Source organism: Corvus moneduloides, chromosome 4, assembly GCF_009650955.1.
Source record: "Corvus moneduloides isolate bCorMon1 chromosome 4, bCorMon1.pri, whole genome shotgun sequence".
Taxonomy (NCBI): Eukaryota; Metazoa; Chordata; class Aves; order Passeriformes; family Corvidae; genus Corvus; species Corvus moneduloides.
The window spans coordinates 12,470,668-12,488,673 of record NC_045479.1 but is presented as its reverse complement, the minus strand read 5'-3'; the positions used below and the strand labels follow the sequence as shown (position 1 = coordinate 12,488,673).

Here is an 18,006-nt window from a genome sequence, read left to right as displayed (position 1 = left end):
AGGTTCAGTTGAGGCAGACATTGCAGTCGTGCAATTTTGTAGACATCTCTTACAGACCCCAGGTGACCAGAAGGTGCAGATCCACGTAACCTTTTGTCTTGACTCACTGCAGCTACTCTAATGGCCTAGTTATGCATTGGGCTGGTTCTGCATAATTACAGGGTAATTAAATAAACTGAGCTAAAAGGAAGCCACTTTTCCTTTAGAAGTAATTTTGACCAATTTTTACATGTGTGTGGGTGTCTATAAAACACCACAGTATATCAAAGAGTCTAAGTTGGATTATTATCAGGTGGTTTTTTAGTTTGATTTGCCTTTGTCTATTTTAAGGAATCCTGTTTTACCAACGTGAGCAGTGTTTTATGTGTTTGCTGTTCTAATGTTTGGTATAATTACTGGCTTTTTCAATGCAAGAATGGCTAGAGCTGGAAGGTTACAGATGACTTCGGAGGGAGTGTTCATTTACAGTATTATTCCAGATTACACACCATACAAAAAGTATGTTAATGTGAGTTTCCCAGACATCAGCCTCAGTGTTTAAACACAGAACTGTCAAAAAGATGCTAAAAAGCAATCTGAGACAGTTATGCAGTCTTTCCACTGTATCACTCACTGCTGTATTCTAAAAGGTTGAAATGAGAGGGAAGAAGCATTAAGTGGGCACTTACATGATTGTCACTTCTTTTAATGAATACTAAAAATTCTGCTCAGTACAATACCAGGAGAGAAGCAAAGCACATCTGCCTGTACAAGTTTGCATTTAGCTTGGCAAAGTTGGGAGTTGATAACAACTGTGAGCTTCAGAGGAGGTCCAAGGTTGATAAAGATGCCTCACTTGGTACAAGGGGAGCCTGGTGTATGGACATCATGAATTTGCTTTTGGATTATTTGCAGTGTTGATCTGGTTTACTGGGTTGCTGATAGAACAGGATGAGCCCTTAAGCACACAGAATCCCATTTTGAACAAGCTCAGCTGCAGAGAAATAGCAAACAGACAATGTTGCTCAGCAGGCTGCATTATCAAGCCTGTAGTTCAAGCAATGGTTCCCCAGCACTTCAAGTTATTTTGTGAAAATTATGTTCGCCATAAAAAGAACCTACTGGAGTTTGGAAGTTAAAAATTGCCACAATAATTTTGTAATTGGTGCATAAACATGCAAAAATTAGATGTTCGGTTGATTTTCTTAATTAGTAATCTGCAGTAATGAAAGGAATAAACAAAGATGTTCCTAGCTAAAGAATATATATATTCCCATACATATTCTATTACCAGAACTGCTGTCACATTCTTATACTGAACAAATGAAAGCAAAGAAACTTTCTGAGAAAGGTTTGTTGTAACCTGACAAAAACTCCACAGATGAAGTGAAGAAGTCAGTAAGATGATAATACATCTGGCTATATATGAGTTAAATATGATATCCTGAGCTTGTTGATAGTAAAATAATCTCAAATAACAAGAAATTACATTGATAGAGGAAATTTGGGGCTGAGTTTTTTGTGTGATGAGTTATTCTGGGAGCAGAGCCACAGCTGCCTGACTTCTTGGATCTTGTCTTGTAGACCTGCTGTGGGTTCAAGTAGCCTCATTCCTTTGAAACCTCTCCTTCAGACTGGTCATTAATCACCTTGGGCACCTTCAGGAAATTCAAGGGGACATAATTACCTTTGGGGTCTTTATATAGTAAATGGCTTTTGAATCTGTTGGGCAGTTTCAGACAGATATGGAGTGACAAGCATACAGAAGTCTAAAGCATTGTACTTCTACAAGTTCCATGTTTTCCCTAAGAAAAAAGATACCTTTTGCAAAAATTGCTAAATTAAGGGGAAGATAATATGTCTCCAGCATTTTACTGCATATAAGGGGAGATTACAAAACAGAAAGGGGAAAATAAGGCAGGAAAGATGAAGAGCCATGTAGCTGAGAAGAAGGAAAAGGACAGGAGAAATCTCCCCCATTAAGATAGAGGCTGACAGAGTGGATGGTGGCTTGGAGCCCCATTCCAAATTGGCAGAAGGCAAAAGTTGAACATGGCCTGGAAGAGAAAGCTCTGAAGCCCAGGGCTGAATCTGAGCCAGTGTGTTTCTGACAGGATTTTGATTTGTAAATGTTTGATTCCAAATCCAAATAGGATGAAGTGGATAGAGGTTGGTTACGGAGGAAAATAATTTTAGTTTCTTGCAAGTTAAACATGATAAGAGGAAAAAAACTCAACCCTTACTTTAGGGAAAAAAAAAAGTGAAATTTTGCCTAGAAATGAAATTTTTATTCACCCCAAAATAATTTAAATGGACATTTTGCTTCATTTTGTTTCCTTGGTAATGTCAGAAAGACTGTGCGAATTTCCAAATATATCCCATTCCATCCAAGTGGTATTTTAATACAGAAAAATATTTAGGTAAAAGTTTTCCAACCGATTCTAGTTGCAGTTTATGTCCAGATTAGAGGCATATTTTAGCAGAATCTTCTCAGGTGCCAAGAACAGAAGGATCCCTGGACTTTGGACAAAAACACTTGCCTTGTTTTGGCTGGTCAAAAGAAGAGATCAGAGAAAAAAATGTAACTTCCCCCAAATTAATAAATTAATAACTTTTTTTCTTTTTATTCCAATTTACATCTTTGACTCCCGTAGCATATGTTCTTGCATGTGTTTCTTGGCACTCCTGAAGGGCAGATCTGTTTCTTACATGCTTCCTGCCTTAGTTTTTTTCTGGGGAATTAATTTTGTCCTGGATATGTGTGCAGAATTCCTGTGACAGCCATAAATTTTCTTTAATATCATTGTATACACAGAGCTTCTGTATTAATAACAAGTTTGCTACCTGCCCACCAGCAAAGCCATATGCTAGCATCAAATGTTAATTGGTTATCAGTTGGGGATTTAGTCCTACTCATCTGCTAGACGGATAGGATGAGAAACTTACACCAGAGTTAATGGAACTTACTCTCTAGTCCTGTTAAATTGCCTGTCTGACATAGATTTTTTCCCATTACAATCACAACACAAAATGAGGTTTTGATTTCTTTTAGCATTGCAGGCTCTTTAAAATTTTGGTTTGTCTTCCAGTGTTGATTGACAGGGACGTAGAGAATCAGGCAGAATGGAGGGACCTCTGGAGTGCATTGAGTCCAGCCTCCTCCTCAAAGCAGGCGTAGTTAGAGACCAGAACCTTGGCCTGGTGAACTTTGATTGCCTTCAAGGGAGGAGATTTCCCACTGTTCAGGGCACTTATTTCCATTTTTTACCATCCTCACGGTAAAATTCTTTCCTTGTAGGATGTTCCCACTTGTGTCTGTTACTGCACCTCTGAGAAGAACTTGCTCTTGTGTTTTTCCTGAGCTCAGGTGGCTGCAGACCAGCAGTAGGGTCTGCTCTGCATCTTCTCTGAGTCTGAACAGCCTCAGATCTCAGTCTCTCCCCTTGTCCCAACCACCTTGGCAGTTTTCTGATGGACTTGCCTCAGTTTCTCAGTAGTTTTCCTGTCACTGAAGAGCCCAGGATGGGACGCCACGCTCCAGAGGAGGTCTCACAAGTGCTACATGGAGGAGAAAGATCACTCTTTGTTCAGCTGGTTCCACTGGTGATTAACACAGCCAGGGTGCCATAGCCACAAAGATTCACTGCAGAGTCTTGAGTGAAGTTACTCCATCCTGGGTGGAGGTGTGGGAATAACTGATGAACCTGGAAGCATTTGAATTATCTGCAATCAAGAGCTGTTGAGATAAAAAATGGAAAAGTGTTCTAGGGTTATGCATAGGAACACAGCCATACAACAGCTCTTAGATTATGTGCTCTTGGGGATGTCCTGCTCCTAGTCAAGGAAGCCAGGGCTACAAATCCTGCAGAAATCTGTTCCTTGCACATAACTTCACAACAGCAGTGCCTAGGCAGGAACAAGGTTTCAAAGGTTTATACCTAAGTCTGACTTTGTACTTCAAGAGCACTCAGAGTAAAAAGCAAAGCACAGTCTAAAGTCTTCCAAGGAACAAAGTTTGAACAAAATATTGCTAAATCTATGAACAAGCAGCAGAAAATACCCTGTTAGTAAAAAAATTAAGGTTTAAAGGGTAAAGAGTATAGTTGAGGAGACAAAGAAAAGGAAATAGTTTTACCATAGCCTGGTGTGGAATGAAAGAAAAAAAACAAACAACTGAGCTGCATACTCATCAAAACCACAGTTGTTAATTGAAAAGCTGACAGACCTGTAACTACTGCAGTGCTTGTGGCCGCCACTATAATAAATGTAACTGTACATTTAGAGTAATTTGCTAATTTGCCTAAGTAACACCCACAGACAGCAACATGACATAAATACATTAGTGGAAGCAACAACTATAACCAGCTCATACAGGTTCTTGGCTGCTAGATGGATGGATCAGATGAGCTGGAAAAGATTTACCAAACAGAACAGAAATGGAGTTGGTAACAATATTGTGGCATACAGGATTTCTTTATTTCTTTAAGGCCTGAAGATGCCCCTACATATTGCAGCACATAAATAACATTTTTAACTTATGTGTGTATATGTGCACACACCTGGAAAGCTTTTAGAGATGGAGTACACATCTGCAAAATGCCAAGTGCTTCAGAAGCATAATAAAGAAGTCTTTCAGGTAAATCATTGAATCTTCAATATTTAACATGTAATTATAAATATCTGAGAAGGGTTTTTATTAAATATTCTAAAGACACATATATATTTGGTCCATAGGAAAGAGTGGAACCTGTACCATCAGCTTCCCTAATACAGGTGTTACAAGTGTCTGAAACTCTTATTTCAGAATCACCCACGTCTTCATTTGGCAAAGTTCGGTGCTGTGTCATCTCCCTTGGGCTAGCACTGCTGTGTCTTCTGTTTCCATAGCTCTGAATCACACTGTTGCATTTTATTCTGAAGTCCTACTCATGCCAACTTTTGCCATTGCATATTAACTGGTTTTTTGCATTCTCTAAATAGCCCGCCTCCAGGTTAAACTTGGGCCATTGCTAAGGATTTTTATGTTATCAACAATGCATTTCTAAAATTAAAACCCCACAAGATTGCTGTTATGCAAGGTGGGTTTAATTTTCAATGAAATATTTCTTTCTGGTCCCAATCGCCTGATCGTCTTCATCCTGATACAAATTAACAGTGCAGAAACAAAGCTAATGAATGCAGTTTTGCCCAGTTTCTGTCTTTGTTTCCTCCCAGATGTGCTTAGAAGGTTTGTGCTGAGCTCTTTGAGACAGGAGATGCCAGCTCTCAGGGGCAGAATCCAGTGAATAACCAAATGTGGAGTCAGGTGGAAAGTTTCTGTTTCAGTGCTGCTCTCAGGAAGAGCCCACGTGTGTGGGCATATATATTCTTGCCTTCATCAGGAGGTTGTTCTAAGGTTTTTCACTAAATAGGGGTTGTAAAATATTCTTGAACACGAGTCACTTTAAATTATAGTCCATGGAGCTAAGGGAGTCACTGAGAAAATGGAGCAGGAAAAAAACCATGGGATAGAGGCAAATGGTGAGATTTCACTGTGGGATGTGGATTTTTGACAGCCAGACTGAATCCCTGCCTTGCTTGAAGGCTTGATATTAATGTCAGGGCAGAGACCCCTCTGGCTGACCCAAGTTCTGAGTGTTAGACCTCGTCAGTACAGGCTGACAAAGACCCCAGCTCTGGGAGAAGAGAGCTGACATGATTTTATGAAGCATTACGGCTGATCTTCTTTGAACCCTAATTTCTGTCAAAGAGTTATCATCACTGTCACAGTAAATGATACTTGCAGCACAAATGGCAATTAACTAGAAGTAAATAGTAGAGCAGAAGTCTGCAGACTGGTTTTTAAGGTTGATGAGTTGAAAGTAATTTCAACACATTAATGCTAAGCATGCTAAATCATAGTGTGCCATGAAAAAGACAGTAATGTCATTTACCTGAAATCAGCAGGAATTACAATAACATGTAGTAGGGGTAGGCTCGATTGTTTCAAATATGTGAGCATATTACAGGAATCGATAACACTTTGTCTATCTGTTTGCTTTTATCAGATTTTCCATAAAACAAGTAATTTGTTTGTTTTTCACTGTTTTAGGTAGCCTGCCCTATGAATACAAGATTGTGATAGCAGGAAATCATGAATTGACCTTTGACCAGGAATTCATGGCTGACTTAATCAAGCAGGACTTTTACTATTTCCCCTCTGTTTCTAAGCTGAAGCCAGAGAGCTATGAAAATGTACAGTCTCTTCTAACAAACTGCATCTATCTTCAAGACTCTGAAGTGACGGTGAGGGGATTCAGAATATATGGCTCCCCTTGGTAAGCAGGTTTTTAAGCATACATAAAAAAAATATTGTTGATTGCTATCACATCAGCCATTTTGTCTGCACCAGCTGTATTTGGATTGCTGTGTTAGGAAGAAAAGTAACACTCACTTTGATAAAGTTTTTATATTTTCTTGTAATGAATCATTCCTGTGACAAAATAATGTACTGTACTGTGGGTATGGTCAACCAAATAATGATGGGGAAAAAGATGGTGTGCTCTTCATACTCTCAGCCAGGAGCAGCTGTTTAACAGTCCATGTAGGGGGCTTTTGTGTCATAAAATATGTTTTCTATACTTGGTGAGTTTATCTAATTACAGGTTAATTTTGTTCCAAGGGTAATTCTTCTGACAATTTCTATCCTACAGATAATATTTGAGGTTCATTAGTGTATACAGTATCATTTAACTCAGCAAGCTTATTTCAGCATCTGTGAAGGTCTTTTATTTCATATCCCTCAGAATCTTACTTTCTTTTATAAAGTAATAGATTTCCCCAAGGTCTAGCTGAGCTTCTAAACTAAAGTCAACAAATCAGTGGCATCTTAAGATTTCATAGATTTTGCTCTACTGTACAGTGAACACTTAGAACTCCTTGACAGTATTGGAGGCAGATGGACTTTGGCTTCCTGACTTCCACCCAGGACCTTGTATGTGCTACTTCTGTGTCTCTTACTGATGTCACATTGCTGTTTATTATTTCTGCCGATGGGCCTGTAAATTGGGTCTTTCACGAGCATTCCATACATGTTTAAAATAAGTAAAAATGTATTTTAAAAGGCAGGTTTTTGAGGGAATCTATTCTTCCTTTTAAAATCGTGTCAGGCTGAAATGTAGCAAACAAATTGTCAAACCTGATGCATATACCCTAGTGTGAATTTTCGGTGTGAATAAACTGTGAAATCTCTTGGATTTTTTTTTTTTAATGAAAATTAGCTTTTTCCCATTTGGTTACTTGAGGTGGGTGTTAATTTTGTCTAAGCTTATTCTACATTTGTCTAGATTAGTTTTCCTCTTAAATGCACCCTTCTCTTTCTCCCTTTCAGGCCTCCAGATCTTTCTGGGGTTTTTTTCAACCTACCAACCTACTGTGTTGTAGTTCATCTTCCTCTTGCATGTACAGTGTATGCAGTCAATGTGCAGTTTACTTAATTTTCCAGATTATTTGGGAAGATGTTAGATGGTCTCAGTCCCAATATTAACTTCTGAGAAATGGAGCTTGGCATCTTTTCCCATTTTGATGTTCAACTGTAAATACTATAATTATGTTCTGTTTACAATATGTCTGGCAACCTCATGTCTTCATTGCAGTGTTCATAACCAGGCACCATATTTCCAGTGTCAGTAATAATTTTCCAGGCAGTGAAGTACCAAAAGTCGGATGGAAGTCTAGAGAAATTAAATTAAAGCAAAACACTATCTATGAAGTAGCACTATGTCGAGGCTAAAGAGAACCATTTGAACTTTCTGTGCATGATTAGATCTGTAAAAACATGGTGAGAAAACCTTTTGTCCACCCGCTAACCCATAAATAATGCTTCTGTAAAATCAGGTCTACCACATTCCCTTTGTGTGCAAACCTTGTCACTCTGCACAAGTTGCCTGAGCTATCTGCCATGACCTATCCTTCAAGGAAAAAGAATGCTTTCCATCTTTTCTGCAACTCTAGGTTATAGCTACACTTCCACACTCCATGTTCCACAGTGTTACTAACTCATCTCCCACCCCCTTATGGTCCAGGATGTTGAGTGTTGCGAGGGCTCCTGAAGATATTTGCTCTCTCCATCTGGGAGAGAGTCTTGATGAAAGTCTTCCAGCCAAACTGGGATTTTTTGCTCACTATTCAGCAGTGCTGAATGAAGTTGCCACGCTGATTGATGACATGTCCAGTGGAAACATCAACAGTAGCAATAGCAGCCTTTCATTAATCTATCAGGGCAGCAGATGCAGAAGTAGCAGAGTCCCATCCGCCAGCCCACCAGTCAGAAAGCTTGGGAAGACAAATTTTGTGAGGGTTTAACTAGCTGCTGCTAGATTTCAGGCTGTAGTACACTCCTGTGCCTACAGAGCACTACTGTTTGGCATTTCTGTTTCTATACTTTGTTCGCCCTAAAAGGAGATGTTTGTCGTCACCTCTCTGGCAATCAATCTCAGTTTCTTTCTACATCATAGTAATGTGATCTCTAAAAAGAACAGAAATCTGCTGAACTTTACATGGTGAATCTTTTTGTTTTGACCTTCCCTTATCAAGCTAGTCCTTTAGAAAATATTTATGACCATAGTCAAGACTGTCCATTAGAAAATACTTATGAACATAGTCAGGACTTCAAAATTTAAAGTTCTTTAAGATCTCAAAACTCAATAAGAAAGTTAAATTTAATGCAGTTGCTAGTTGAGTATCATAAAATAATTTTCTTTTTCTGCTTTGAAAATATGCACCTAGACTTTCCATTTCTAGTTACAGCACTGACCTTTGGTCTTACATCACCCTTTGTAGAAATAATTAGAAGCTAGAGATATCCCTCATTCATAAAACAGGTTAATCAATAGTCACAAAGTACTTTGAAAACACTGGAGTAAGGTCTGAGTGAAAGCCAAGCAGCATTAACTTAGTGTTTATTGCCTGTAGACATCTGCATTTTTATATATAACCTGTACACATAAGATTTTACTTCTATTTAAAATGTTTTAGTTGCATATTAGACCATGAAAGCTTGATTGGTTTGCATAACATGCCAGTCTCTAAGGTCTTTTAAATATGTACCACTTGTGTGCAGTTAAATATTTTTAAGAGCGCTTGGTATTTTTTCCTCTATTGTTATCTAAAACTAAGTGGTTATTTTTAATTGTACAGAACAAATGGGACAGTGTTTTGTCTCAGAAGCCAATGCTCTAACTCTCCTGGGCTCCAAGGGCAAGAATTCAAGTGCTAGATTGAGCCTGTACTCACAAAGGAAAATGTAACTGTCTTAATTGTTAATTACACAGGTATTATCATTGAGCAGGGAGCAGCCATTTTGAAATGCAACATGCAATGCACAAAAGCAGCTGCTTAGGAATTAGTACTTGCAACACCCTTATCTTGGACCATGGATTAGCACCATAAATGATAAGGAGGAGAAGTATGAAAACATTAGAAGCCTAATGGGAAACTTGGGAATACTGAGATATTAAAATGTGTCCAGAGCAATGCTGAATGCAAAGGGTGGCTCTGTTCGGCCTAGGGCATGATGCTTCTCGCAGTGCACCATACAGGGCTGGCTGCCAGATCTGGATGAGCAGGGCATTGGTAAGAATGCAACGTGCTTCACAGAATCCCAGGATGGGTCAGGCTGGAAGGGACCACAGAGGCTCATCTGGTCCCACTCCCTGCTCCAGCAGGGCCATCCCAGAGCACACAGCACAGGATTGTGTCCAGAGGGGTCTGGAATATCCCCAGTGAGGAGACTCCACACCCTCTCTGGTCTCTGTTCAGGGCTCAGTCACCGCCCAGGGAAGAAGTTCTGCCTCCTGTCCAGGTGGAATTTCCTGGGCATCAGTCCCTGCCCGTTCCTCTGGTGCCATGGCTGGGCCCCACGGAGCAGAGCCTGGGCCCTGCTCGGAGCCCTCCCTGCACACAGGGACACCCAGGGCTGAGGGCCCCTCTCAGCTGGGGCTCCTCTCCAGGCTGGACAGCCCCAGCTCCCTCAGCCTTTCCCTGTCAGGGATGCTCCAGGCCCTAAATCATCTCCTCAGCCTCTGCTGGCCCCGCTCCAGGAGCTCCCTGTCCCTCCTGTCCTGAGGAGCCCAGGACTGGACACAGCACTGCAGCTGTGCCTCCCAGGGCTGGGCAGAGGGGCAGGATCACTCCCTGACCTGCTGGCAATGGTCTTCCTGATGCACTTCCTTCCTTCCACACAGCCCAGATGCTGGGAACTGTTGGATCTTCTTCATTATAAAGCCTAGACACCCTGATTTTTTTTTTGGAAAAACAAGTCACAGAAGGATGCACTCTGGTTTCATCCCAGCAAAACCCAGGGCATGGACACAACATATTCACAAACCTGGAAACAATCTCATGCAGACAGTAGCCGTAGTTGCAGTGAATGTAAAAGAGAAGACTTTAGTTCCTCAATAACATTTACTGTAAAGTGGAAAGCTTCTGGTTAAAAAGTACTTTTAAACAACCTTTTTGTTCTGAGCTGTTATGAAGATAGACAAACTGGCAGATAGAATAACCCAAATAATTCTATATAATAATACCATATAATATATTTTGGATGGCTAAGATTTCCTAAGGAAGAAGCCATTTTCTAGAGGGTTTTAATTTATTTTTCAGTAATAAAAAAAAATCATATCATAGAAGTAAAAATATAGCAAGCTGGAACACCGCAGAGGTGGCAGAGAATACATCCTTAGGTGTTTCCAAGACTTGGCTAGACAGTTGTGGCTGGCCAGATCTAGTGGTGCTGAAAGGTAGTGAGCAGTGGTTGGACTGAAGATCTCCAGAAGTCCTTTTTGAGCCATCTTTCCCTGATTCTGTCATTCCCACTGTGGAGCTAGAACTGTGTGTCAGGCAGACACCTGAAATGGGCAGGTATCAACAAAGGCCTTACAATAGGGAGTTTGCTGTTGATATCATACCCACTACAAGCAATAGATGGTCCCAACAGGTGGTTCAGAAGTCAGGAAACTGAGATAACAGTGGAAGTTTGAATGTGGATTTGAAGCAGAAGGTCTTCGTCATCAGACAGGGTTCTGTGTTATCAGACAGGGTATTAACTCTATGATGACATCATTCATGGAACCATACTAATAATTTATTAGTGAGTATTTGAGTTACAGATTTTCAGCCTTCTATTGTAGTTCATCACCTCCCCCCCCCCCCCCCCCCCCCCCCCCCCAGTATTATTTTGCAGGTAAGAGTTTTAGTACAAGCTACAGCTTGAAGATAGACTATACCATCCACTCTCATTTCTGCACTGCCAAAGATTTTAATTGCACAATTACACACTGGGTTTGCACAAGAAGACCTGATGCAGTCAGTGCACAAGATCTGCTGTGCTGGCTGAATGAGTCCACTGTATATTATTCCTTTTACAATTGTTATTCAGAATTACCATGTAAAAACAAATGCCTATAAAGGTGCGTGGGCATTTATGTATCGCCATGAGAACAGGTCTCTGAGGTTTGTAGAAAAGATGTGCATCTGCTAAAGAACAGGTATTCTGTGTGTATGCTCTGATCTTGTGGAAAATGGCAAGAATGCCAGTGGCCTTTCTATTAAGAGGCGGATTATTGTGCATTAGTGACAGGATAAGAGTTCACATTTTACTTGATAGAGCAAAAGAAATGCAAGTGGCAGAAGGAGAAGATCTTTTTCCTACCAACTGACTTTCCATAATGGTTGTAAGCAGATATATACAGCTGTAGGAGAAACTTTGGTCTTTCAAACAGGCATACAAGGTGGCAGGAGAGCATTTTATCTCTTTCAGCACTTTTTTTCTGTTTTCCACCATGTGGGAAAGGAAGGGACAATCACAACTCTCTTGCAAACATATGACAGTTTCATTATTCTAAATTACATATTGGCCTGGATAGCTTAAAGAAGCCCTCTTGGATGAGATTGCTTCCAGACTCATTATCCAGAGTGGATTTTTACTTGGCTTCAATTTTCTGGAGGGATCTATTCCTGTGAAACAAAACCTCATTTTTCTTTTTGCAGAAGTAATTTTTTTTTTTCTAGTGTCTATGTATTCTCATTTCCTCCTTCTTTCTTTTGTTAAGGGCCTTCTGAACTTCAGAAGCTCTTAATTTTCCAGTCAGGGAAGATGGGAGAGCAAATATTAATATCAGCCTAGAAAGGGATTTGTGACCATTTGTCCTGCAGCGACAGATGCCTGGGCTGGACTCCTGGTGTTCAGTAGCTTCCCTCCAATAGAGCTTTGATTAGATTTGGTCTGGCATGTTTACACATGGACCAACAGCTCTGGTGCCACATTGTTTTTCCAAAATTGAGAACTGAGGAAAGAAAGTTAAGGGTGTGTATGTGAGGAGCAGTTTCTTTTTGTTCAAGTCTTGTTTTTATTGAGTTTAGCAAACGGGGTGAGGCCCATCCTGTGAGCTCCAGCTTTGTCAGAGGAGATGGCTGAATTCCTTCCAGTCTAAAGGACATCGACATGCAGGTTGCGTGAGTGAGTATCAGCCCAAAGCAGCCTCGACAGAGGGCTTATTCTCCAAATCATCATCCCCCTTTGGTGGGAGAGCTGGAACTTTGTTCCAACCTGTTGGCTCTTTTCTTGGTGCACTGCAGCTGTCTGGACTATTCCAGCCAAGTGTCTTTACTCAAGTTGTGTCCAGTGTGGTCATTAGTGCTTAGCTGTGGGCGTGTCACTCCATCTGAGTTGTTATTTTCTTGCCTGATTTGTGTTTTATCGCAGAGTAGGTGACTTTGTTATTTGACTCCTTGTCAAATGTTCTCTTTCTCTGTGTGTGTGCACGTGTGCACATGCAGTTTGCATAGAAAGGCTGGTAACCTCCATGTGTAATCAGGGCAGTTTCAAAGAGCATGCAAAGGGCCAAACCGAGGCAGCCTTATTTTGGTTCCATGCAGACTCCAGGCCTAGGTCTCTGTTTCAGTGCCTTCCTCCTCCATCTTTTCAAGAACAGCTGTAATAGTCTCTTTTATTCCTCACTGAATTCAGTTTCTATCAGTGAAGATTTATAGATTCATTTCATGAGTGGGACAAGCTTTCATTTTGCTGGTGATGAATCACCTAATGTTTACTTTCCAGGACCTTGTACAAATTTTTAGTCATTGAGGTGAACATCAATTAAAATGAAACTGTATTAAAATAAAATATTGACTTCATTTAACATAATAAACCTCCCAAGCTGGGATTGTGGCTTCCATATAGAGCAGCAGCAGCTCAAGGTGTTACACTGTGGGTTTCACTCCCTGTTAAAATTCACAGAGAATAAGAACTTCTGCCTCAAAGTGACCATTCCAGTTCTTAGTTCTTATGTCTCCTTTCAAATCAAAAAACCTATTTGGTGTCTTCCACATAACAAAAATACATAAGGAATCAAATTTTTTGTTACTGGACAAAACCATACGAGATGTTTTTCTTAGTAAAATACCTGATCCTTTTATGTTCTTTTCTTGCTCCACCCTCACTTGGTCAAAGACAAAAATACAAATAACTGAAGTGCACTTACTTCTGTACTGTTTCCTGAAGCAAAATTCCCTCTAAAATTCTTGCAAACTTCAGATTTCATAGATTTCTGAGCATGTGGCTTGTTTTCATGTTGTACTAGAGTTTTGTTTGGATGGATGCAGAAATCCTGGATGTGAATGTATTACAGTGTTGGGTTTTGGTTGCTCAGAAATACGTTTTAAAAGTGGTAGATATTCCTTGATTGTTAAAGTTAGGAACTATTTGGAGCTGTTTTAATTAGTGACTTCGAGGCAGGCAATAGAAGTGAGTAGACTCAGGTAGACTGAGATGGTTCTTGGAAAAATGAAAGTAGTCAGTGGGAATAATAGACTCTACTCATTATTTAGAAATGAGGCATCTCAGGTTTCAAAAATTTTTGAGAGAAGTTTGGCATCTAAGCCTACCTGATGTGGCTGTATTACTGTGGCGAGAATGCTGAAGGTAGTTTATTTCAGGCATTCAGTGTAAGGTAGGCAAGACATGACAGATGTGTAAGAAATAGCAACATGTTCAGGAGAGAGAAAGAAAAGTTCATCATCCTGTTAAAGTATATTATCAGTCTGAGGCACAAAGATACAGGTTTAATTGTATTTTAACAGAATGTTGGAGTGATATTTTTATTTCCTCTTTCATACTTATGAGAAGCCATTTTCCATTTTGGAAGTGCTGCTTCTAAAACGACTTAAAACCACAATGCACTGTAGTTTAGTCTGCAGCATATGAAAGATCATAAGCATCGTTTTTCCTGCAAAATTATTTTGATGTATTGAGCTCAGCTGTTCAGGGAAAGTGGTGGGGAGAACTGAACAATACGGAGCTTCTGGAGTGTGAAAGGTTTTGCAGAGGCAGAAAGCGAGATTTAACATTCTGGCTGTTTTAGCATCAGAACTGATCACTGGATCATTTTTCTCCTTATTTTTTCTTTTGTTTAACTAAAGAAATTTTTAGCTTAAATTGGTGCATTTCATGTGATAAATTTGTCTTGGAAAGTGATTTTTTTTCTGCATGACTTGAAAATACAGGAGATGTGAATGTCATTCATCAGGCTCTGAGTATACAGGTGCTATTGCTTATGTGAGCAATCATACAGAATTCAGGAGAGGTCTTTTTAATGAATGCTTCCATACAAATTAAGTGACTGAAATGAATTAGCAAGAATCGTTCACATTTCTGAAAGAAATGCATGGAAGAAAATAAAAATTTGTTAACTCTAAGTGGATTTTCTATACCATGTTGAACGAGTATAGCTGTTATTAACTAATTAAACTCTGCAATAGGTATGTGAATGAATGAAAATGTAGACTGAACTACATCTATTGTAGTCCATCAATATCATCAAAGTCAAACCAATGCAATGATTTTAATTATTAGGTATTCCTGAGTCACAGCAGTTTAGAATATTCCTTTTTTTTTCTTTTCTTGTTGATGAACATTCCAGAAAATGTTTTCTCTCAAATAAAATTTCTTCCCAGCATTGCCTGGGGCTGAGGAGTCTGGAACAGTTCAATCCCAGAGTATCACAATAGAGGAGAATCAGTAGTTTAGACACCTCTTGCATGTTGTGTATTAGAGATGTGGATCAGTTCTTTAACACATTTCACTGTGACCTCTTGCAGGGGGAGTTTAGGCAGTTAACAAAGCCAAAAGTGCTTTGCATCCGCTTTGCATCCGCTTTGCAGTAAAGCTCCCCACCATGTCTGTACAAGTGTGCAAGACACACTTGTGCATGTATGCTGAATATAGATCAGAAATTATGTTGATTTCAACATAACAATTTTGGGCAAATCCTATTTCTTGTAATGTCTGAACACATTGCATGGCTTTGTATTTCTTCATGGGAGTGGAGATTTGCATTTACTTGCTTTTCGATGTTCCTGGCTTTAGTTAAATTTGAGAGCAGTGGGAAAATATATTGCTTTAGTTTAATTAGCTAGGTAGGAAAAAGTCCTTTCTTGGGCAGTAATTATTAGTTGTATATTATTAAAAGGAAGTAGTTCACATTCAGTTACTTAGCAGAAATAATTGAATCTTCTGATCCAGTAAACTAGCTCACTTTGGATTCAGCTGGTTTTTAATTTAAGACCTGTAGAAAAGGAGACCTATAATCTCACTATGGGGAATTGGCTTCACTTTCCTGCAGTTCATAAACCACAAGAGTGAAATTGCTATCCCCCACAGCAGTTTTCTCTTTATTTTTCACATTTGCTTGAAAGTTTAATTTTATGAGACAGAGCTGATTTTAAAGTGCCTTTTTTGTTGTTGTTTTGCTGCTTTTTCCCCCCATTTTTTCCTTGAACAAAAGGACTACCAGCTCTATCGGTAGTCTGTGCTGTAGTCTCAGACAGCAGCAATTTCAGGATGTTTCAAAGATGTAAACAGAGTTGGGCACTGCGATGAGCCCTTTGGCAATAGTCCAAGAGAAACACAAATAGCCAACTCCAATAGTTTGGAGTGGGTCTATGTGGAGCTGATTCTCAGCTGGAGTAGCTTGGCAGTGCTCCACCAGCTTTTGAACCATTTACACCTGGTGAGAATCAGCCTCCCTACTCCGTGGTAGCTTGTATGTGTGCATTTTCCCCAGGTTTTGACACAGTAAAGGTGTTACTACATCGAGAAGGAGATGGTGACTCTACATGAAGAACTGTAAATAGAACCACTGCCACAGGAATTAACTGTAACACAGCTGAGTTCTTTCTCTTTTCCCTGACTGGATTTTAAAGGGAAAAGTAATTTACCACTTGTGAAACTGCTTAACATCAGAACACTTCCTTTGGAATTGCTGTTCATAAATTATTTCATTTAATAAATTAGCATTCTTTAGAATGAATTAGAATGAGGATTTTTTTCACCACTAAGAAAGCAGAGTAAATTGGAACCAATCATAGATTTGTTTAGATTGGGAAAGACCTCTAAGATCATCGAGTCCAAACATAAACTCAGCACTGCCGGCGCCAACGCTAAACCTTGTCCCTAAGCACATCTACACCTCTTCTGAACCTCCAAGGCTGGTGACTCAACCACCTTCCTGAGCAGCCCCTTCCAGTGCCTGACCACCCTTTCCATGAAGAAATTCCTCCTGATGTCCAATCTGAACCCACCCCCCCGGCACAGCTTGAGGCCGTTTCCTCTTGTCCTGTCCCTGTTCCCTGGGAGCAGAGCCTGATCCCCCCTGGTTGCCCCCTCCTGTCAGGGAGTTGTGCAGAGCCAGAAGGTCCCCCCTGAGCCTCCTTTGCTCCAGGCTGAGCCCCTTTCCCAGCTCCCTCAGCCCCTCCTGCTGCTCCAGCCCCTTCCCCAGCTCAGTTCCCTTCTCTGGACACGCTCCAGCCCCTCAATGCCTTTCTTGTCTTGAGAGGCCCAGAGCTGCCCCAGGATCTGAGGTGTGGCCCCAGCAGTGCCCAGCACAGGGGACAGTCACTGCCCCGGCCCTGCTGCCACCCCATGGCTGGCACAGCCCAGGTGCCATTGGCCTCTTGGCCCCCTGGGCACACCTGGGCTCATGTCCAGCCGCTGTCCCCAGCAGCCCCAGGGCCTTTCCCAGCTTTCCAGCCCCTCTGCCCCAGCCTGGAGCTGCAGGGGGTTGGTGTGACCCAAGGGCAGGACCGGGCCCTTGGCCTTGTGGACCCTCAGACCATTGGCCTGGGCCCATGGATCCAGCCTGTCCAGATCCCTCTGCAGAGCTTTTCTGCCCTCCAGCAGATCCACACTCCCACCCAGCTGGGTGTTGTCCATGAACTGACTGGGTGTGCACTCCATGCCCTTGTCCAGACCATCAATAAAGATATTAAACAGGACTGGCCCCAGTACTGAGCCCTGGGGACTCTGCTGGTGCCCGGCCCCACCTGGATGTGGCTCCATTCCCCACCAGTCCCTGGGCCTGGTTTTACACCCAGTGAGGCAGGGTCCTGTGCAGGCTGGGAGCAGCCGGTGTCTCCAGGAGAATGTGTGGGAGACAGTGCCAAAGGCTTTCTGAAGTCCAGGGAAAACACATCCACAGCTTTTCCTTCATCTGCTGAGGGGTCACTCTGTCACAGGAGGAGCTTGGGTGGGTCAAGCAGGAGCTGCTTGTCACAAACCCACGTTGGCTGGGGCTGATTCCCTGCCTGTGCCATGTGATGACACACAGCTCTTGGGTGGATCCTGTCCAGCCCTGTAGATTTGTGTGTGTCTCTCAGTGTGTAGCAGTCATTGACTATTTCCCCCTGGATTATGGGGCTCCAATCTGCTCCCTGTCCTTGTCTTCCAGCTCAGGGGCTGGGTACAAGGAGAACAACCTCTCTGTTAAAGACTGAGGCAGAGAAGGCATGGAGTACCTCTGCCTTTTCCTCAGTCCTTGTCACTATGTTTCCCCCCCGCAACCAGTAAAAGATGGAGATTCTCCTTGGCCATCCTTTTGTTGCTGATGTATTTATTCATTTTTTTTTACTGTCTTTTACAGCAGTAGACAGATTAATTTCTATCTGGGATTTGGTCCTTCTACTTTTTTTTCCCTGCATAACCCACAACATCCT

General features: G+C 41.2%; 1 protein-coding gene across 5 annotated transcripts in view; it reads left to right on the top strand.

The window, feature by feature from the left end:
• Window positions 1-18,006, top strand: part of MPPED1 (metallophosphoesterase domain containing 1) — a 63,267-nt gene that overhangs the window by 25,047 nt on the left and 20,214 nt on the right. For all 5 annotated transcript variants that reach the window (XM_032106925.1, XM_032106924.1, XM_032106927.1 and 2 more), the window contains exon 4: window positions 6,071-6,296. In XM_032106925.1, the coding sequence (XP_031962816.1) occupies window positions 6,071-6,296 (226 nt within the window). The remainder of the gene's footprint in view (window positions 1-6,070; window positions 6,297-18,006) is intronic.